The following is a 19,901-nucleotide window of genomic DNA, read 5'->3' as shown; positions in this document are numbered from 1 at the left end:
AATTACCGAGCAAGGAGAATATGGACAAAAAGAACAATAATATTTGAGACTGAGGTTTTGGGGACCCTTTGGTTTACAGGTACCTGGACCAACAAAGGTGGTGACTGCAGGGTAGACAGACGTTGGTGGCACTATGTAAGATGTGCTTTAACTGCAGTGCCATAGTGCTAAAAGAAACAGACTTTTCTGAATCAGAACATCTCTTTGGCAGGTGTTTGTAAGCTAGTTACCTCCCTTCACCTCCATCACTTTCCATTAAGTAAAAACAAATATTTTTGGATAATTTATTTTGGAACATGATTGTTGGCCTCAAGAAAGACATATTGGGACTTATAGCAGATAAGGCTTAATAATGTGACTCTATAACCCTAGATGGTGGTAGAGCAGTTCATATCATCCCAAGACAAATTAATCATTTAAAAATAAATTTATATTAAATATATTAAAGATAAAAATATGAGGGGGAATTTTAAATAATTGGAATTTTGAAATTACAATTCTGGTTTATGTCATGAAATTGCTATATATTGTCAATTATCATTCTTAAGAGTGCAAAGCGTAAAATTTTTCTTCAGTGTAATGAAACAATTATAAAAATATTTTTATAAAATATGGTAATTACATACTTTAAATTTCATCATGAGACTTAAGAAAGCAAAATGATACTATATATTCATAATTGATGACTTTTAATTCTGGTTACCTAATTTTGTACACCGTAATTCATTGTGATAATACCAATAACACATCAAGCCTTTCTTTATGTATCCGGGAAAATTACATTTTTCTGTGAATAGATAGGCTTTGACTCTAAACAAGCAATTACAATTTTAATTAAATCAATCTGTGTCCTCAAAATAAAAATATAGAGGAAGGATTGTATATTTACATTGGATAAGGATATAAAGAAAACATGGTAGAAGATATTTATCCGGGACCACATATGTCTCAGGGGTCAATAGTAACTTTGGGTTTTTTTTTTTATTTTAGGAGTGAATGTTATATTGTTTTATACCTATTTCTATACCAATCTTTATAATATACACATGTTTATGTATAATCTGTACTTAAATATTTATTTATACATAGAAACATTTTATGTGGATATAGATATAAAAATCTATAACATGTGTGATATACACACACATTTATGTATAGACACCTGAAGTTTAATCTTTTTTACTGATTTCCGAACTTGGTAGTTGTGTATGGTGGTTTCATTGAAAGACCAGCTTTCTTCAATCTAATTCAATACCATAAATGTGGTAATGTTTGTGGATCTGTTTTTAAGTGGTAAAACTTGGATAAAGAAAAATTGATTTTATCAGCAGCCTCAGAAGAAACTGAATTAATTCTCAGCTCTGCATGGAACCAGCAGACAGTGGACCCTACTTGTTCCTACTTGATTGGCCTTTAAGGACAGACTTACCAATGAAAGAGATTTTTTTCTTTCTATAGGAACCAGAGTTCTATGAACAACAAACTCTTGTTAATTATGGCAAAATTAGTGTATAAGACATGAATATACACAAAATTAAGACCATCAGCTAAGTTTATGGTGCTGTAGAAAAGAAGAAAAATTAAAAACTTCCAATTTACAAGTTCTATGGGTTAATAAAATCAACTTAATGGTCATTCAGAATAATCAGGCTTAACCTTCTCTTGGTTATTACTTACTTTGAATTTTGTTTTAAAATTAAACCTAGAATACATGCTTAAAGGTTTTGTAGAGAATTTTAACTTTTCAGACATTTATGGAATGAATTAGGATTTCTCATTAGCAATACCTCTGCTTAATGCCACTCTGACACCCAGCTATAACCACACCTAAAAATATAGTGTTTCTGTTCATTTGCTTTATTAGTTGTATGTAAAGAGAAAAAAATCAGATTACATTCTGCATATTGTTGTTCTGTAGTCATTTTTATTTTATTTTATTTTATTTTTATTATTATACTTTAGGTTTTAGGGTACATGTGCACAATGTGCAGGTTTGTTACATATGTATCCATGTGCCATGCTGTTTTGCTGCACCCATTAACTCGTCATTTAGCATTAGGTATATCTCCTAATGCTGTCCCTCCCCCCCCCCCACCCCACAACACTCCCCAGAGTGTGATGTTCCCCTTCCGGTGTCCATGAGTTCTCACTGTTCAATTCCCACCTATGAGTGAGAACATGCGGTGTTTCGTTTTTTGTCCTTGCGATAGTTTACTGAGAATGATGTTTTCCAGTTTCATCCATGTCCCTACAAAGGACATGAACTCATCATTTTTTATGGCTGCATAGTATTCCATGGTGTATGTGTGCCACATTTTCTTAATCCAGTCTATCGTTGTTGGACATTTGGGTTGGTTCCAACTCTTTGCTTTTAACTTAACATGATTCCTTGGAGATCATTCCATATAAGTACATGTTGCAGTATCTAATTCCTTGGAATGCTGTATTACAGACATACCATCAATTCAGAGACAGACATTTTTATTTTTTAATTATAAATAATGCTTCATTGAATATCATTCTATGTGTCTATTCTTGTACTTTAATATACATTTTTTTTTACAGTAAATTTCTAAAAGTGGAAATTTTGGATCACAGGATTACATGAACTTCTGATACTTGAACATTTAAAATTCTTGCAATTCTTTAGTTTTTATTTTATTATTTAAGAAAGAAAAGCAAATGAGCATAATAGGAATGAAGTATTCCCATTTGTAAAGATAATGTCCTTAGAATACAAACCAAAAATAATGCAACTTATGTAAAATTATAAAAATGGAAATTCCTTAGTATTATATTTTAGGTAACTTATTTTCATGATTTTCCCATAATGTTAATTTTCAAATATTAAATTATCTCTCTGACTTTCATTTACAAAATAGAGATGAGCCTTATTTTTTTAAAGTTTTTCTTCCTTTATATTTTATAGTATAGGTTGATTTTTGTATTGTAAATAATAGGAAGATGAAGTAACTTTTTTTTTATTATACTTGAAGTTTTAGGGTACATGTGCACAACGTGCAGGTTAGTTACATATGTGTACATGTGCCATGTTGGTGTGCTGCACCCATTAACTCGTCCTTTCTAGGGACATGGATGAAGCTGGAAACCATCATTCTCAGCAAACTATCGCAAGGACAAAAAACCAAACACCGCATGTTCTCACTCATAGGTGGGAATTGAACAATGAGAACCCACGGACACAGGAAGGGGAAGAAACTTTTAAAACACAGATTCTGCATTGGCTCCAATGTAATTTTTGCATACCAAATCAACAGAATTTTATAATGTATTCTTTTACTAATTTCACAACAGGGACTGAAGACCTACTTCTTGCTTTAAATCACGGTCCTGGGGATAGAATGTTTAAGTCTCTCTGAGCAACTTGTGGATATGTGGAATTATTAACAAAAGTAAGTGAAAATTGCTGCAATATTAGTGATCCTGGGCGAGAGTAGCACAGAGAAAGGACACAGTCTAGTCCACAGTTTTGAAAAAGTAAATACGCACTTGTGAATATGTTATAGAGCTCAATTTCACTCATTTTAATGATAACAAGAAAGAGAAAACGAGGAAAATAAAAATATACCCCACTTTTCATCACTTTCTCTCTGCCTATTATACATACCTAGAAATTTGCTTAAATATTTGCATTGAGGTAGATTGACATGAGACCCTCCATGGAGATCCTGGACTATGAAGACTTCCGACCCATGGTCACTGATTGGAAAAAAATAAGAGTCCTGGCCATTCTCTGCAATTAAATACATGGACATTACTAATGGAGAAAAATGTGCCTACTGATTAGACTCACAAGCCAGTATTTTAACAGACTATTTTTAGTCCGAAACTGCCTGGAATGAAGCATCAGATCTGTACAATCAGTTGACATGACATACCTTGTCTGGAGAGCTTTCTAACATTTCAATTATTCAATATGCCTAATTTTATTTTTAATTAATGTCTGGAGGAGTTTTGGGTCTTATCACAGGAAAGAGACAGAGAGAGATGGCGGTGTGATTGTCTTCCCCATTTGCTTGCTAGGACACAAGCTCCATTAAGAGAATGAATGGAAGGTGCTATTGGCGACATTTGGACCAATAAACCAGTTCAATTTGCTTTTTAAATTTGGCTTTTTTTTTGCTTCAATATTCATTTTTCATTGTTTGATTTATATTACTTACCTTTTATTCATATCATTTTAATTCCCCCTGGAATGTGGTCTATCTTATTTATTTCCTCATTTATTCTTTCATTAATTCTTCTACCCTTTTCTCTATCCTGCCATACTCAGTACTAACAATGGTACAAGGAGCAAGAAATACAAAAGGTGAATGTGATGCCAGTCCAGTCCTTAAAGATTTCTCAGTTCAGTGAAGGAAAAAAGACAAATAAATAAAATCTCTTCCCCTCCATTTCTTTCCTTTTTACTTTCTTTTTCTGAATGTTATTCAGTCTAACCTCATATTTACCCATTTAAACTCTACTCAGTGAGCCAGAAACAAAAGAAAACATTCTTTATATCCAAAGAGCTTAGAATTAAGTTCAGATAAAGTGCACCAAGTCTTTGCTAACGCAACCCAAGTGTTTGCCTCTGGATAATTCCGAGTCCTCAAAGCCACTGGGTCACCCATTCATTTGATACTTGAAGTAAATTGCTAACAAACTGAGTTCCTCTTCCTTCCATGGGAAACTCTGTACCTTCCCAGTATCTCCAAGAATTTTCATGGGGGCTACATTTCCCCTTATTACCTGTCATTCTTATTTTTATGACTCTTCTGTGTTTCTTATACCTATAATGTATTCCGCCTCCCATGGTTAACTTCTCCCCTCTTTTTGTCCTCTGCTGGCCCAATACCTTCATTCCTTGAAGCAGAATCAACATCAAGCTCATTTTATAAAATAGCCTTTTGCTGAAAGCAAAACAGAAGAAGCATCATCTTAAAATTTAATATTCTCCATTGTTATTCTCAAGTTCTGCTACTGGACCTGTGAAGGAATTTCTCATTTGCTGAACATCACACTTTCAGCTCTTCCTCCCTCTCCTTAGATAACTTTTCCTTTTCCCCTCTTCAGAATTCAACCTCACTTTCCAAATTTCTATTATGTTATTGTCAAGCATACTTTTGTTCTGTCTTAGAATCCTAAGATTATTATCCTAAGATTAGAATCCAGATTATAACTAGCGTTTTTTAGCTTTCACAAATAAAAGCACTGCCTCTCTGGCTGTGTTTTTTTTTTTTTTAAATTGGAGACAGAGTCTGTCTCTGCTGCCCAGGCTTGAGTGTAGTGGCACAATCTTGGCTCACTGCAACCTTTGCCTCCCGGGTTCAAGTGATTCTCCTGCCTCAGTACTTGGGAAAGTAGCTGGGATTACAGGCATGCGCCACCATGCCCAGCTAATTTTTGTATTTTTAGTAGAGACGGGGTTTCACCATGTTGGCCAGGATGGTCTTGAACTCCTGACCTCAAGCGACCTGTTCACCTCAGCCTCCCAAAGTGCTGGAATTACAGGCGAGAGTCACCGCACCTGGCCTCTCTGGTTGTTCTTAAAGCAAAATAATCACCTGCCTTTGAGATGAATGTTGTCTTTTTCTCAGAATGCCAAAGTTTTCTTTTTCAAATATTATTTTCTTTTTAGAGTAAAAATTTTACTATATATATTTTATATATGTTATGTATAATATAAATAATTAATTATGTAAATTATGTAATATATATTATAGTAAAATATTACTATAATAGGAAAATAAAAGAATATTTGAAAATGGAATCAACTTTGGTATTACACTGGCAAATTTACAAAGTACTTAAAAGCTAAAGATATACAGAATTATAAAAATAGCAAAGTAGAATAATACAAATACAAAATCATGATGTGGTTCTTTAAATATTGCCAATAAAAATTTGATAAATACAAGTGCCAAACAACTTACATAAACAAGCGGTTTTCAAAGTTTTGTGTCTTAGAACTGTTTATATTTATAGGCTGTTCACATGTTTTATTTATGCACAAGTATTTGCATAGAAACCAAAATTTTGTCAAAATACACACAAATACACACACACACACACACACACACACACATCTCATTACTAAGGAGGTCGTGAGCTATAAAGGCTTTAGGAAGATTCTTCTGAGTGTGTAAATGCCTGAAATGCTTTAGTCTAAGGTAGGGATGTTGAAGAGTGTAGTCGAGGGGTGGGAGTTAGTAGGTACATATTGGTAGGACTCTAATGACAAAAGATTTTAGGTGGAATAAGAAATAAACATGACTCCTAAATCTATAGATGAAATTGGGATTAGATTAAGAAGTAATTTATGAATAGAGGATAACTGATTCTTCCTCCGAAAGGTTATCTTTTAATGTGTACATAGGATCTTAATGATACCAAGTGTTATGACAAATGATTGATTAAAAAAGAATAGTACATTTACTTGTACAAAGGGAAAACTGAATGACAAAAGAATGTTATTATCTCATAAAATGTCTGGGAAAGCTAATGGTCAGACCACCTTGCCAAAACTTACAGCAGTTGGAAAATGTGCATGAGAGAGCAAGTCAAAGCCATGAAAATGACCTGCCTTAGAATACTATACAGCTGATGTACTAACTGGCACACTGTAGAAGAAGTTCCGTAATTTGAGGTGGTTCTTTAAGGCAGATAGCTACAGTTCTAAGATATTTTAGTCCTTCTGTATACCCCTTACATTTTGGTGGATTAAAACTCAACCAGGTAAAAAGGGAGGTGGTTTCAATCTCTTCTTGAACTGTCTCAGCTCTTCCCAATGGCATGCTTGAGGACTAGATATTAGGGGCAACTTTGGATTTTGGATACACTCTATTATTTTCTTTTCTTTTTTTTTTTTTTTTTTTTTGAAGTTTCCAGCTATAGGTTTATTTTTTTATTTTTTTATTATTATTATACTTTAGGTTTTAGGGTACATGTGCACAATGTGCAGGTTTGTTACATATGTATCCATGTGCCATGTTGATTTCCTGCACCCATTAACTCGTCATTTAGCATTACTCTATTATTTTCAAGTAAGAACCTCCCTCTGCTTGACTGACAACTTCCTTCTCCTGAATGACTCTTTTGTTTAGACATTTAAGGAAGAACCTATTGGTGTTCATTTAGCATGCTAAACCTGAGTGTTATCTCAGATTACTAGTGATCTCTAGCACTGCTGACTATAACAGTGCCATTCATTCAAACAGCTGGATTTCAAGTTTTCAGATCTTTAATATTAAGAAGTATGTGATCCCAGCATAAATAAATGGTTTTCAGCACATTTGTATTCTGCATTTGAGAGTTTGGTAAGTGAGGGGAACAGAATCTGGAGCTAAATTTGTCAGGTTAGTGACTCAGGCTTATCATTTTGTAGTTTATGACCATGGAAAAGTAGCTTAAACTTTCTGTCCTGATATCCCTGAACTGTAAAATGCAGTAGGAGTAGTGCTGTTATGAGGATTGATGTGAATTAATGATGTAAATTACTTTCAACAGTATATGGTACTACTAAGAACTATATGAGTGCTTTTTTATTATTCTGTATTGGTAGGTGTGTGTGTGTAGTCATATATTATTGGCTGGAGAAATGAATTGAATTTAAGAAAACTCTTTCAACTTTATAGTATGTTACTCTAACACTTTGAGATCCATTTTCAAGAGAGGAAGACATTTTCATTTAAATTGCTCCTTTACTGGGTTTTTCTCCTTTCAGTCTTATTTATTCTTCTTCCCTAAATTTGCACTTTTGGACAAGTCTCCACCTGAAGTTGATGTAATTTACACGGCAGCACATATTGCAAAGATTTTTTTCATGCTGATACCATATGATATCCAGAACATTTTATATATTAATACAAATCTACAGTTAAATTTGGGTAGCTTCCAAATTTCTATCAGTGTGTCATGCACCTTATATTTAAAGGTTTAAAACTTGATCATATGCATAAAGATTTCTAGGATCGTAAGTGGTCGTCAAAATTTCTCTTTTGTTTTGTTGTGTTTTCATTTGCAATTCCTTTACAGTGATTTTCATGTTCTCTTTACAGGTTATATTTTCTTACATAAAAAACTCAATAAATTATTTTCCAACATAAAGCAAAACTTAAAACAGAACCTGAAATACATTACCTGTGTACTCTAATTAATGTTACATACATGTATCTTCTTTTTCTTAGGTCATATCCAAGTGAAACCTCTAAATATGCTGTTATTCTTTTTTATTTACAGGGATTGTTGCTTTTAGATTTGAATCAACGTATATTATGATTCAGATCACTGTGGGTTTTTTTTATTTCTTTTTCTTCTACAGTTCATTGCTTTTGCTTCTTTATTCTTCATCCTGGTTTCAATTACAACTTTTTGCCTGGAAACACATGAAGCTTTCAATATTGTTAAAAACAAGACAGAACCAGTCATCAATGGCACAAGTGTTGTTCTGCAGTATGAAATTGAAACGGATCCTGCCTTGACGTATGTAGAAGGAGTGTGTGTGGTGTGGTTTACTTTTGAATTTTTAGTCCGTATTGTTTTTTCACCCAATAAACTTGAATTCATCAAAAATCTCTTGAATATCATTGACTTTGTGGCCATCCTACCTTTCTACTTAGAGGTGGGACTCAGTGGGCTGTCATCCAAAGCTGCTAAAGATGTACTTGGCTTCCTCAGGGTTGTAAGGTTTGTGAGGATCCTGAGAATTTTCAAGCTCACCCGCCATTTTGTAGGTCTGAGGGTGCTTGGACATACTCTTCGAGCTAGTACTAATGAATTTTTGCTGCTGATAATTTTCCTGGCTCTAGGAGTTTTGATATTTGCTACTATGATCTACTATGCCGAGAGAGTGGGAGCTCAACCTAACGACCCTTCAGCTAGTGAGCACACACAGTTCAAAAACATTCCCATTGGGTTCTGGTGGGCTGTAGTGACCATGACTACCCTGGGTTATGGGGATATGTACCCCCAAACATGGTCAGGCATGCTGGTGGGAGCCCTGTGTGCTCTGGCTGGAGTGCTGACAATAGCCATGCCAGTGCCTGTCATTGTCAACAATTTTGGAATGTACTACTCCTTGGCAATGGCAAAGCAGAAACTTCCAAGGAAAAGAAAGAAGCACATCCCTCCTGCTCCTCAGGCAAGCTCACCTTCTTTTTGCAAGACAGAATTAAATATGGCCTGCAATAGTACACAGAGTGACACGTGTCTGGGCAAAGACAATCGACTTCTGGAACATAACAGATCAGGTAAGGCAGGACTTCAAATGCATGTTATTAAATACTTTATAGACCAGTATGTTCCTTAGGCAGAAGGCAGTCATTCTCATTTCCTGCAAATGTTCATGAGTTTTCAGCCCTAACCCCTTCACGAAATGTGTGTTTGTGTCAGGCTTATAGATAGCTAGACTGTAGCATTTTCTAAATGAACCCCAAGTAGAAGACTGCATAGCTGGTCTATAGAGTTTTCCTGCTTTAGTGGGAATGCCCTTTGCTGATGGTGCCAATATTTTCTTTTGCCTGTTTGTTGCTTTTGTGCCAATGTTTCTTTGTTTCCCTGCACGATGTGATGGTATGATATTGGCCATTTTTCATCTTTCATCCTCAAAATGTTGATTTCCATATCGTTTGGCTTGGTGTGTTTGTCTCAGTTTTACCTCTGCCACATGGTGCCATGCATCTCAACCTAATTCACAAGAAGCAGTTATTTAAGAAGAATGGATGCTTACATTTCAAAGGCCTAAACTCCAAACAGGTGATATGGAAGATAACCTTTTTGATAACAAAGCTCTTCCCTAGTAATATCCTGGAGGGTTGATTAAATTTTCATTGTTCTTAAATTAAGTAGGGCATCTCATTATAACCCCTTTGATGAGGGTCGATGCCATGTAATATAATTAACCCACCATTTTTCAGGGAATAGATGATCTGCTTTGGCCACTCAATGGCAAAGCTGAATTTCTCAGTGGAATTCCTTTTTAGGCACAATGTATTGGGTTCTGCTCTCTCTCTGAACTGAATTTTGAATGATTTACTGCTTGAGATTAGCTGAATCTCTGCTCCTCCCCATTGCTATAGACAATGTAGAGTTGATCGACTAGAAATTGACATTCAGCTGCCGAAGTAATAGTAGTGTCACCTCTTGTCTACTGTCTGGTACCGGTAAAATATTTTGCAGATTAAACAATTTAATTAGCTTTTACTCTACTAGGAAAATTTAGGGTTTATTGATTCCCCATAACTTAGATAAATTTCATTTCATTTTTTCTTACAGAAAAATGACTTATGACGATTTTTATGTGAATAATTTTGCATAATTTAGAAGTAACATCAACTAACAAAGCAAACAAACTAAGAAAAAGGGAGGCATCATTTACATAGGTCCCTCCTTAGCTTCTAGAAATTTTAATGAGGTAAATGGAAAAAACAATGTGGCTGGAGCTGAAGTCTGTAAGTGTTTATAAGTTTCATTCACAGTCCTTATGCTTATTTAGTAGATTGCTATGCAAATTCTGCTAATATATATCTAACAACTGTTAAGAACGTATTTATGAAAGGTAGAGTTTAGTTTGTGTTGCTGCTGTCATCAAACTATTCTCAAGTATCTATGCAGAGCCCTTAAGAAGGGCATGGGAAAAGAGGACACACTATCATCTCAAGTAAACATTGAAATAACAAGCTAGTATCTAGGCCAATAGGATGTGAAAGCCTTTGGCAAGGATACAGAAGTAAACAGATATTTATTTCAAGGACATTTGGAGAAGTTGGCCTTGTTCCACTGCATGCTCAAAAATATTTTGCCGCTTCAAAATTGACTACCTGGACACGGAGTTTGTGTGCTTTGGAATAATTTTTATTAAGAGTTTTGGACACAATGCTTTCAGAAATTAATAAAAGCATGTATCTTAAATAACCACAAAGACAAAGTTTACTTAAGATATTTTCTTAAATAGGTTCCATTTTTAATTATTCCTATTCAGAGTAAATAGATAACTTCAAAAATTGTAAGACAATAATCCACGTGCTTCTTCATTTTCACATTTATTTTGAGTTCATATTAGTTGTATGAAAGGCAATTTCCTATTAGATAAAATCCAAAATGGAATTAAAATCTCCCAAAGAACATTTCTATTCTTTTCAATACATTTCCATTTTGCTCCATGTAATTTTTCGTGAAGAGTGATAAAAATTCTTTTTCTTATTGTGATGTGATTCTTGTGTTTTGTATATCGAGTGACTGGACTACCGGCATTCTGTGTAAACTCTTTGTACTGTCTCATTTCCTCATTCATCACTGTCTGTCAATGGGCATGGTGCTGTGACCAGTGTTATCAGGTGACGACAGTACAGGAAGTGAGCCACCACTATCACCCCCAGAAAGGCTCCCCATCAGACGCTCTAGTACCAGAGACAAAAACAGAAGAGGGGAAACATGTTTCCTACTGACGACAGGTGATTACACGTGTGCTTCTGATGGAGGGATCAGGAAAGGTAGGCATGCATTTAATCAGATCATAACAGGTGACTTAGCAATAAACTGTTGGAAATACGTGGAGTAATGTAAAATGCTCATTCATCATTTTCTAGGAAAGACTGCGTGCAGTGCTCTTTTCCTCTCTCCATTACATCTTCTCTCCTTAGAAACTTGTTAAAATACATAATAACCTATGTGATCGTCATATCTGAAAGACATCTCATTGTTTTTTCTCTCTTCTTTGGTTTGCCATGTGTCTATGGGCAGAATTGGAATGGAATATGTAAATGTTAAATCACTTATCCAATTACTTTAATATAATATACTCAGCAGTCAATAAAAGTTATCTTTTTTCACTGCAAAAAATGAAACTCACTAATTGGCTCTGTGCACATATTTGATGAGTAATTCATGACTATAAAACAATTTTGTTTTTTTTTTCTCAAAGTAAAGCATTAAACATTCTCTAATGTCTCTAATCCAGTACATGGGTAGTTTTTGCCAGTGGTTTATCTGAGGGTCTCAAGGTTGCAAAGGCCCATGATCCTCAGTCATATGGAACAGTATGTCTAATCACTTCAAAGCCTACTTGTGTACTCACAAAATGCACTTACAGAATTTTTCTTCAGGACCAATAATAAAAAAATCCATTTATTACTATTTTTCAACAGACATGAACTGTGCCTGACACCTAGAAGATAATAAATCTTGGTTGAATGAATAAAAATTGTGGGGTGAGCATCTTTGGTAAAGAGTATAACAGAATACTGAAGCTTCCACTTATCATGTGGGTCCTTTTTCTTTGATTGTACCACTGTCTAAACTATTCCCTAAAAGGTTTTTTATTCCCTTTTGGTAAACTTTACAACCTTAGGACAATTGGGATCTTTTCCTCCCCTTTAAGAATAGTCTCATGACGATTATAACCCACTTTTGTCAAAAGTGGTATGCTTTATTATTAGCTTCTACTTTGACAATTCCAGTTGCTTTATTGCCACAGTTATTTTTCCTCTGTTCGTTGACAGAATAGGGGAATAACTATAATAATGTCTTATGGTAATTGACTGAATTAGAATAAAAATCCACTTTAAAACTTTCATATTAGCACAACTGCATTTAGATAATACTGTGCTTGGTTGTTATTCATTGGAGTTTCTCTCTATTGAATTATTTACCATTTTAAGGCTCAAATATTTATTTTGTGATTCCTTTTTCTTTGAAATATTTTATTGCCCATGTTGTACTTCTCTTCATTTCTTTTGATCACTTTAGATTTTTCTTCTCTGCTTCTTTGCCTTTGAGACTTAAAAGAGAAGACAAAGGACTCTTGTTCCTTTCATGAGTAATATTTTAAATACCTCTCCATTCCAATTACTTCCATTGTTTGCATCTATTTCTTGCACCAAAATGTATTTCAATCCTTTCAATAGATTTATTTGGTTGTTTACTGTTTTACATTAAATATGTGCTAGAAAAATCTTTAAATATATTTTGAAGAGAGTGAATACATTATCATAGTATTTGAGCAAAATATATGTACATACGTTAAATAATAATCATCATATCAAACTAATATTTTATATAGAACATGCTGTTCTAAGTGCATTGAATAACTTAAATCACTATATGCAATGTATATACATGTTAAATTTACATACATTTTTAAGCAGCATTCAATAAGATTATCACATGCAATATTTATACTAAGATTATGTGTTTAAAGAACTCTAGAATGTTTTTCTTCTATGTTAGACAATATTTTGAGTTTTAAACTGTCAAAGAAAATCACGAATAAGAAAAAGCTTTGCAAATTATAAGTCACTATCTAAATACAAAGTTTTACTATAAAATTGCAAAGTTTTGCAAGCAAAGCAATTAATAAGATATTTAGTTTGCATGGAAAATTTATACATGCAATCTTATTTCACAAATATAAATTCTTTTTTTTATCAGTGAGAACATCTTTGAAAATTTATTCATGAGTTTTTTATTGTTTGTCATTTCTTATCATAATCAACTCTTTTTTTTTTCTTGCTTAAGTAGTTCGTAGCTGTATGTTTTTTCCTACTAAGCATGGTAGTACTTCTGGCTAACTTCACTTAATCATTTCAGTTGGTTATCTTATCTATCACAAATTTATTCATTTCTTCTCCTGTTTCCCTTTATGTAGGTTATAGACTTCTGCTGTTATTTCTATTCATTTATTTTCTATATAATCCTTTCATTTATCCCTCAAGTTGGTTTCTCTGCTGATTTGATTTTAATATTTAAAAATTCTCTCTATAAGTGAAAATAAATTACTGGATTCCCACTGAATTTTCTTCTAGCTAAAAATATGAATGTAATTGGGCATATATTAAGAAAACTTTAAGGATTCTCTAAAAGAGTAAACTCTCAATACTTAGAATGCATGTTTGTTGTTTCAAGAAAGCATGTTACATAAACTAAAACATGCTCGTGAATAGCACATGGGTAGGTAGCTTCAGTATTGCCACAAATAAGCACATGCTCTTAAGAATTATTTGAAATGAATGCTGTATATCTAGATGTTAGTTCAAAATAAGGTCAACAGTGTTTTATGAATTATATTTTCAGCTATTCGAGTGAAACCTTGATTAAGCAACATTTTATCAAATTTTCTAGTCATAAATGAACATGTAGAATAAAGAAAAAATATGTGTATGAATAATATATAATTTTACTAATAAATACTTGTTATTAAATTAGAAAGGAAGCCTTTTCAAATAGGCACTGAAATTATAGTCATTAAAAATGTAGGACCTATAAACAGAATAGAATATTTATAGTAAAACTATAATTCAGAAAGATAACATTTAGAATGGCAACCAAGTTTTATATGTTACTGACATGAACACTATAAAACTGCCAAAGAGAATTTTACCTTTCTGGGAGTCTTGTAGGAGCAAGGAGATTGTAGAGAACAGAGTTGTAAATCTGTACGATGATGTATAATTATTAACAGCCCATTTAGTTCATGCATATTCACCACTTTGCCTTTAATCAAAGCCAATCAACGTTTATCATCTAGTTTACATTTTTAGGTTCTACAGTCAACTTCGATGGCATAGGATAATTTTTTTCTACAATTCCCAAAGTTATATTTTCAGTCACTTTTCAGAAGAGCAGTAATAACTAACCCTCTGTGCATGTGAAAATTTCTATTTAGGGACCAATTACTTGCAATTCTTAAATATTATTTCAGATATCCTCCTACTAACTATTCCATCATTCACCAACATAAAATGAAATATATACCACCTCCCATGTTTTATAGCTCAGAATACTAAAAAAACACTGGCAGATAATGATTTAATTAGCAGAGACTATGTGCTAGAGAACATTTATCATAGTTAATGGATGACATAAATTTCTATCTACAAAATCTCTAAGAAAGCAACTAGTCTGCTGAAAGTTAATGTGTGTGCATTTTGTGAGGGGAGGGGAATGTTCATCATTTTCTTTTCTTATCCAGTCCAGCTTCACCCCATAAGAGAGCTTTACCCCATAAGAGAGCTGTTACTGCAATCCACACCTATGTCTGTCTTGGCTTCTCATGTATAAAATAATTAGATACATCCCTTTTTCTCTTCCAATGAAAAGAGGAAAGCTATCCATGGCTTTTTCTCTGGAAGTTCCATGAAAAGATTGAATTAAAGATGAATAGCTGAAAGGTACATAAAGAAAAACAATGGACCCATTTTTTTTTTTCTCACACACTCACCAAGTACACCCAGGTCTGACTAGGACCCAAAAACTAAGTCATATAGTGTAAGGGAGACAAATAGTCCACTAGAATTGTATCTACTTGCTCAATTTTGATTGCCAAAAAAGAATTTCATTTTCCTGTTCTATAACAATTTTTCAAGAAGTTGTCAGAACATTCATCTCCAAAGCTTTGTAATATGACTACTTTTTTAGTTAATAGTTGCCCTGCTTCAAGATATTTCACTTCAAAATTTATACTAGGTGCTTTCTACCTCGTTTAACTGCCTCTAATATTTTGTAATAAAAAATACTACAATATACAAATATTTCCAAAGGTGACCTTGATAGGGTTGCTTAAGTAGCTAACGAATAAGACTAAAGTTTATGAGAGCATCTTTTATTCTGTAAGTTCGTGCCTATCATGAACAAAAGATCAAGGTGTGATATAATAGAAAGAAAAGATGAATTAACACCAAATTATTCTCAATTCCTGGGTGGGAAGGTCGGGGGTGGAAATCAGCTGAAAACATCATATAATCAAATTCAAACTTATTTCACTGAAATAATGACTTAATTTATATTTCATTCATTTTCTTTTTTTTCCTTTACTTTTCTTACCCAAGGAATTAGAAATGGGCATTCCATCCTACATCACCTGGATAATGGCACCAAATGCCATTATTTAAGAATCATCTTTTAACCCTATAAAGCTGGAAGATTAAATATGCTGGAAAAAGAGTTGTCCATTTAAACTTAAGTATGCTTTATTGGCTTAGGAAATAAGAAATGAAAAGAGAAAAAGTAGCCTACTTATTTCTCTTTTTTTTCAAGAACACATTCTGAAATTTAAAAATATTAGTCAAGCTTATATCTTACTTAAGTTGCTTTGCCTAATTCTTAAATGAGTTCTAGTATTCTATATGCCAAAATTACATTAATGCTAACTATAATCTGGGAAAAAAATAGATTTTGAAGTATTGTAACCATAATTTGTGATGGCTGGTTTAATCTTTTCAAAATGGCAACTACAGTGAGCTTCATTTTTTTAGAGTTATAAATTGTCTCAATATTAAATTCTTTGTAAACAAATTCTTCTTTGAGCTTGAAAGTAGCACTTTTGATTGCCCTGCATGGTATTATTTGTCTGTCTATATTCTGGTTGATTTCAACTGATGTCTGTGCATTTTTTCATAAAAGGATATGAAAAATCCCGAAGCTTAAACAACATAGCGGGCTTGGCAGGCAATGCTCTGAGGCTCTCTCCAGTAACATCACCCTACAACTCTCCTTGTCCTCTGAGGCGCTCTCGATCTCCCATCCCATCTATCTTGTAAACCAAACAACCAAACTGCATCAGTCGGCTAAATTGTATTAATTCAAGTACTGTTTACCCCATAATGGAAATAATTAAATGTAGAGTTACTCCAGGCTCCATTAATACAGTATAAATCTTGCATGATACTACAATTTGAAGTCAGAAATGCCACTTGGGTAGCTAATGAATCTTACCCAGGCTTTAAAGATTGTCTAAAGTAGTGCTAAGATTTCTTCTATTAATTGCCCTGATCTCCTTTTGCAATAAAATGACAGATAGTGTCAGATATTGACCAGTGCACTAATAGATAAACATATCTTCAGGGAGATATATTTAAAACAGTGTGCTTCCAAATGCCAACCACTTCATTGGAACTTTATTTCTTGTGACTGTAAACCATTCTGAAGATGTCTGGGCTCCTATCTTGATTGCACACAACATGACTTGTGTCAGCTCATTTGCATGGACCATCTTGTCTCTATCACCTGAAAGCAATGTTGCAGAGTTCGGGGACTGTGGATAGCTCAGGATATGTGTACTTGCATCGAACCATCCTGCTGATATGAAAACATTGGTCGACTGTTCTGCATGTTGAATTGTGGGGCAGGGAGGGCACTTTTCTCCTTGACATTTTTTTCTTATTATTTGAAAGAAATATATGTTTTAAATAGTTTAATTTCTTGTTTGATTTACTTTTCTTCAAAAATGCTGTATTGGAGCTCTGAATGTCTCTGGTTGTTTGCACACAGATAACAGCAAAGAGGTTGTCATTACTGGTTACACGCAAGCCGAGGCCAGATCTCTTACTTAATGACTTGGGGAAGGCACAAAACATGAGAGAAAGGTAACTGCCAGCCAGGCTTGCATTGTTTAGCCAGAAATTGCTGCTTGGTTCTAGACTCTTTTAAAAGAAAAAAACAAAAACCAGGGTTTGTCATCATTTTCAGAGGCAGAGTGCCAAATATCACCCAAAGCTCTTGTGTCTTTTTTTACCCCCTTATTTTATTTTTATTCATTAATTTTTTGTGCAAACATCAAATGTCACTGGTGTTCACAGAAGGCTTTTTTGACTAGCCTTAAATTCCTGAATCAAAAGATTAATCAGATTTTCAGGCAGTGTTTAATCGGGTGCTTTGTCCTGTATGTTGTTCTTGTCTGTCTGTCTTAGCTCCCTGTCTTTCCTGTATATACCATCTGTCTCCATGAAGCACAGAAATGCCTCTGTAAGATGTTTATGATTTTAATATTGACTCCCTCCAACCCCGACTCCATACCTTTTTTTTGCTATTTGGAGCAGCCTCTCTGCTTTGTGTATAAATTAATGATGCCCTGTAGACTGCCTAAGTTAATCGGCACTATGAATCTTTTTGATAAGCAGGGTTTAAGCAGCAATTTCACCATTGCACTTGGTTGCCTGCTGCAGTGTCAGTTTCTACTACCTAGCAACCAGCATTCATTACTACACTCCAACAAAATCCTTAGGGAGTCATATTCAGTCTGAGTGGAAGAAAGTCTATTTATGCATTCCTATGAATTCAACAGCAATAGTGTGTCTCGTGTATTGAGCATGTGAGGGAAGAAAAAGGCCGTAAAATAAATAGAGGGATAAATAATATTACTAAGGCATTTGGGATCCTTGAGACTGCTGATTAATTCCTATTTCTCATGTTTATTTTTTGTTAGGAAGACAATTGTCACTTTTATTATTGGCCACGAAACATGTATTACTCTATATCCCCAAGTCCTAGAGCATGACCTGCATGTTGGAGATGTTGTACAGCAATGTATTTATCCAGACATACATATATGACATTTAGAGATACAGTGATTCTTTTGATAACACCACACATAGAACATTATAATTACACACAAATTTATGGTAAAAGAATTAATATGTTGTCTGGTGCTGCTGTTATTGACTACAGTGTTGTACAGAATTTATCATGGATTATTGACTGCTGAGAAAGGGACAGTGGAATTTAGCCATACCAAGGACTATACTGGAAACAGACTTCTGCTGCTGAATGTGCCCTGATGTGACCAGGTTGCACTTGGAAGAGATCCTCACGTCTTCATGAGGCACTTAAAGCTTATAAAAGAACTGTGGCTGGAACTCATCTGGTGCTCCCCATGAGAGTGCTCCGCTTGTAGACTGGCCAGTGTCCATGAAACAACTGTAAATACCAACATGTGTGCATGGGTCAACAGTCTTGGCCATTTCTCATCAAAAGAAGCCAAATTCATGATCAACATCTCTGAAGTTTCAAGTAAGGCCCACACTTCTTTGAATTACTCTTCATGGGCCCACATTAGGTTGTGCTGTGAATTACTTAAGGCAGTGATACTGATGTAGTATAGTTCTGTCTTAATTTCCCTTATTTCTACTTCGTTGGTTGAATCTATGAAATTGATTGTATCATTTTCTTATAAATTTCTGATGTAATCAGCTTGTCAATTATGTTGTGAAATTGTTAGTATTCATTTATCAAAAATGACCTATGTTTAGTCACATATTTGTTTAGTTCTGGGAAATTGTTATAGCTTAAATGAAACTCACCAATATTATTCATAGTTTAAGTCTTTTATCATTATTACCTCAATTATAAATATTATGAAAACATAATTCTGGCAATGAGAATATTTTTTTATTCAATGATCAAGAAGCAATGTCAGTATATAGTAGAATATCAATTAAATTATATCCTAAAATGTATATTTTGCATAAAAGAGATATTCTTTAATCAATTACTTTTTTGTGAGTTTTGTGGCAAATGAAGCTTGTATGTGTCTTTAAAACTGTTGTAGACGAAACTGTATAAGATTTTTACATCTTGCTTAATCAATATTTCCAGAGTCTATTAGTTCCCCTGGGATTCTGAATATAACATATAGCCTATTACAAACCCCTGTATCGTGGACCTTTTGTGAACATTTCAAGGCGCATGCACAACCTTGATGATAACCAGTGCAAATGTAACTAACTGAAATGAAGAATAAAAGGCAAATGAGCTGGGGATAAACTTGAATCTTATCCGATTAAATTACTCAAATTATTTTCTTGGCTCTCTTCTTTGTGGTGCAGTTTTCGACAGACTTTACTATTTTTATGTTTTATGGTATCATACCAGACTCTTGTATGAAATGAAGAATTTGGGATAAAAGGATTTAAAAACATACACAGCTCTAACTATCATTCAAGTGTTAGGCAAATAGCCAGTGTATTCTTCTTCTTTCATCTGCCTATATTTCTCTCATAATTCTGAGATTTTAAAATTATTAAGTATTATGGTATCTGACATTTATAAAGCATTTATGATTAGTTCTGAAATTTTCTTTTTTCCTATAGAGATGGGGGTCTTGCTATGTTGCCTAGGCTGTTCTCGAA

The 19,901-nt window shown here is 33.9% G+C and overlaps 1 protein-coding gene across 13 annotated transcripts in view; it reads left to right on the top strand.

The window, feature by feature from the left end:
• The window catches only part of KCNC2 (potassium voltage-gated channel subfamily C member 2), a 171,251-nt gene extending 151,681 nt beyond the window's left edge, over window positions 1-19,570 (top strand). For 3 of the 13 annotated variants that reach the window (XM_055236035.2, XM_063615091.1, XM_055236037.2), the window contains exons 3-5: window positions 8,324-9,251; window positions 11,328-11,492; window positions 16,399-17,192. In XM_055236035.2, coding sequence (XP_055092010.1) covers window positions 8,324-9,251; window positions 11,328-11,492; window positions 16,399-16,535 — 1,230 coding nt within the window. In that variant the 3' untranslated portion in view covers window positions 16,536-17,192. Of the gene's footprint in view, window positions 1-8,323; window positions 9,252-9,652; window positions 9,757-11,327; window positions 11,493-15,824; window positions 17,193-17,265 lie in introns of those variants that run through there. The other 10 variants (XM_055236041.2, XM_055236042.2, XM_055236044.2 and 7 more) reach the window with 10 other exon arrangements.
• The last annotated feature ends 331 nt before the right edge of the window (window positions 19,571-19,901 follow it).

The sequence above is a fragment of the Symphalangus syndactylus genome, chromosome 13 (genome assembly GCF_028878055.3).
Source record: "Symphalangus syndactylus isolate Jambi chromosome 13, NHGRI_mSymSyn1-v2.1_pri, whole genome shotgun sequence".
Taxonomy (NCBI): domain Eukaryota; kingdom Metazoa; phylum Chordata; class Mammalia; order Primates; family Hylobatidae; genus Symphalangus; species Symphalangus syndactylus.
The sequence above is the reverse complement of the archived record's forward strand: the minus strand, read 5'-3'. Positions and strand labels throughout refer to the sequence as shown.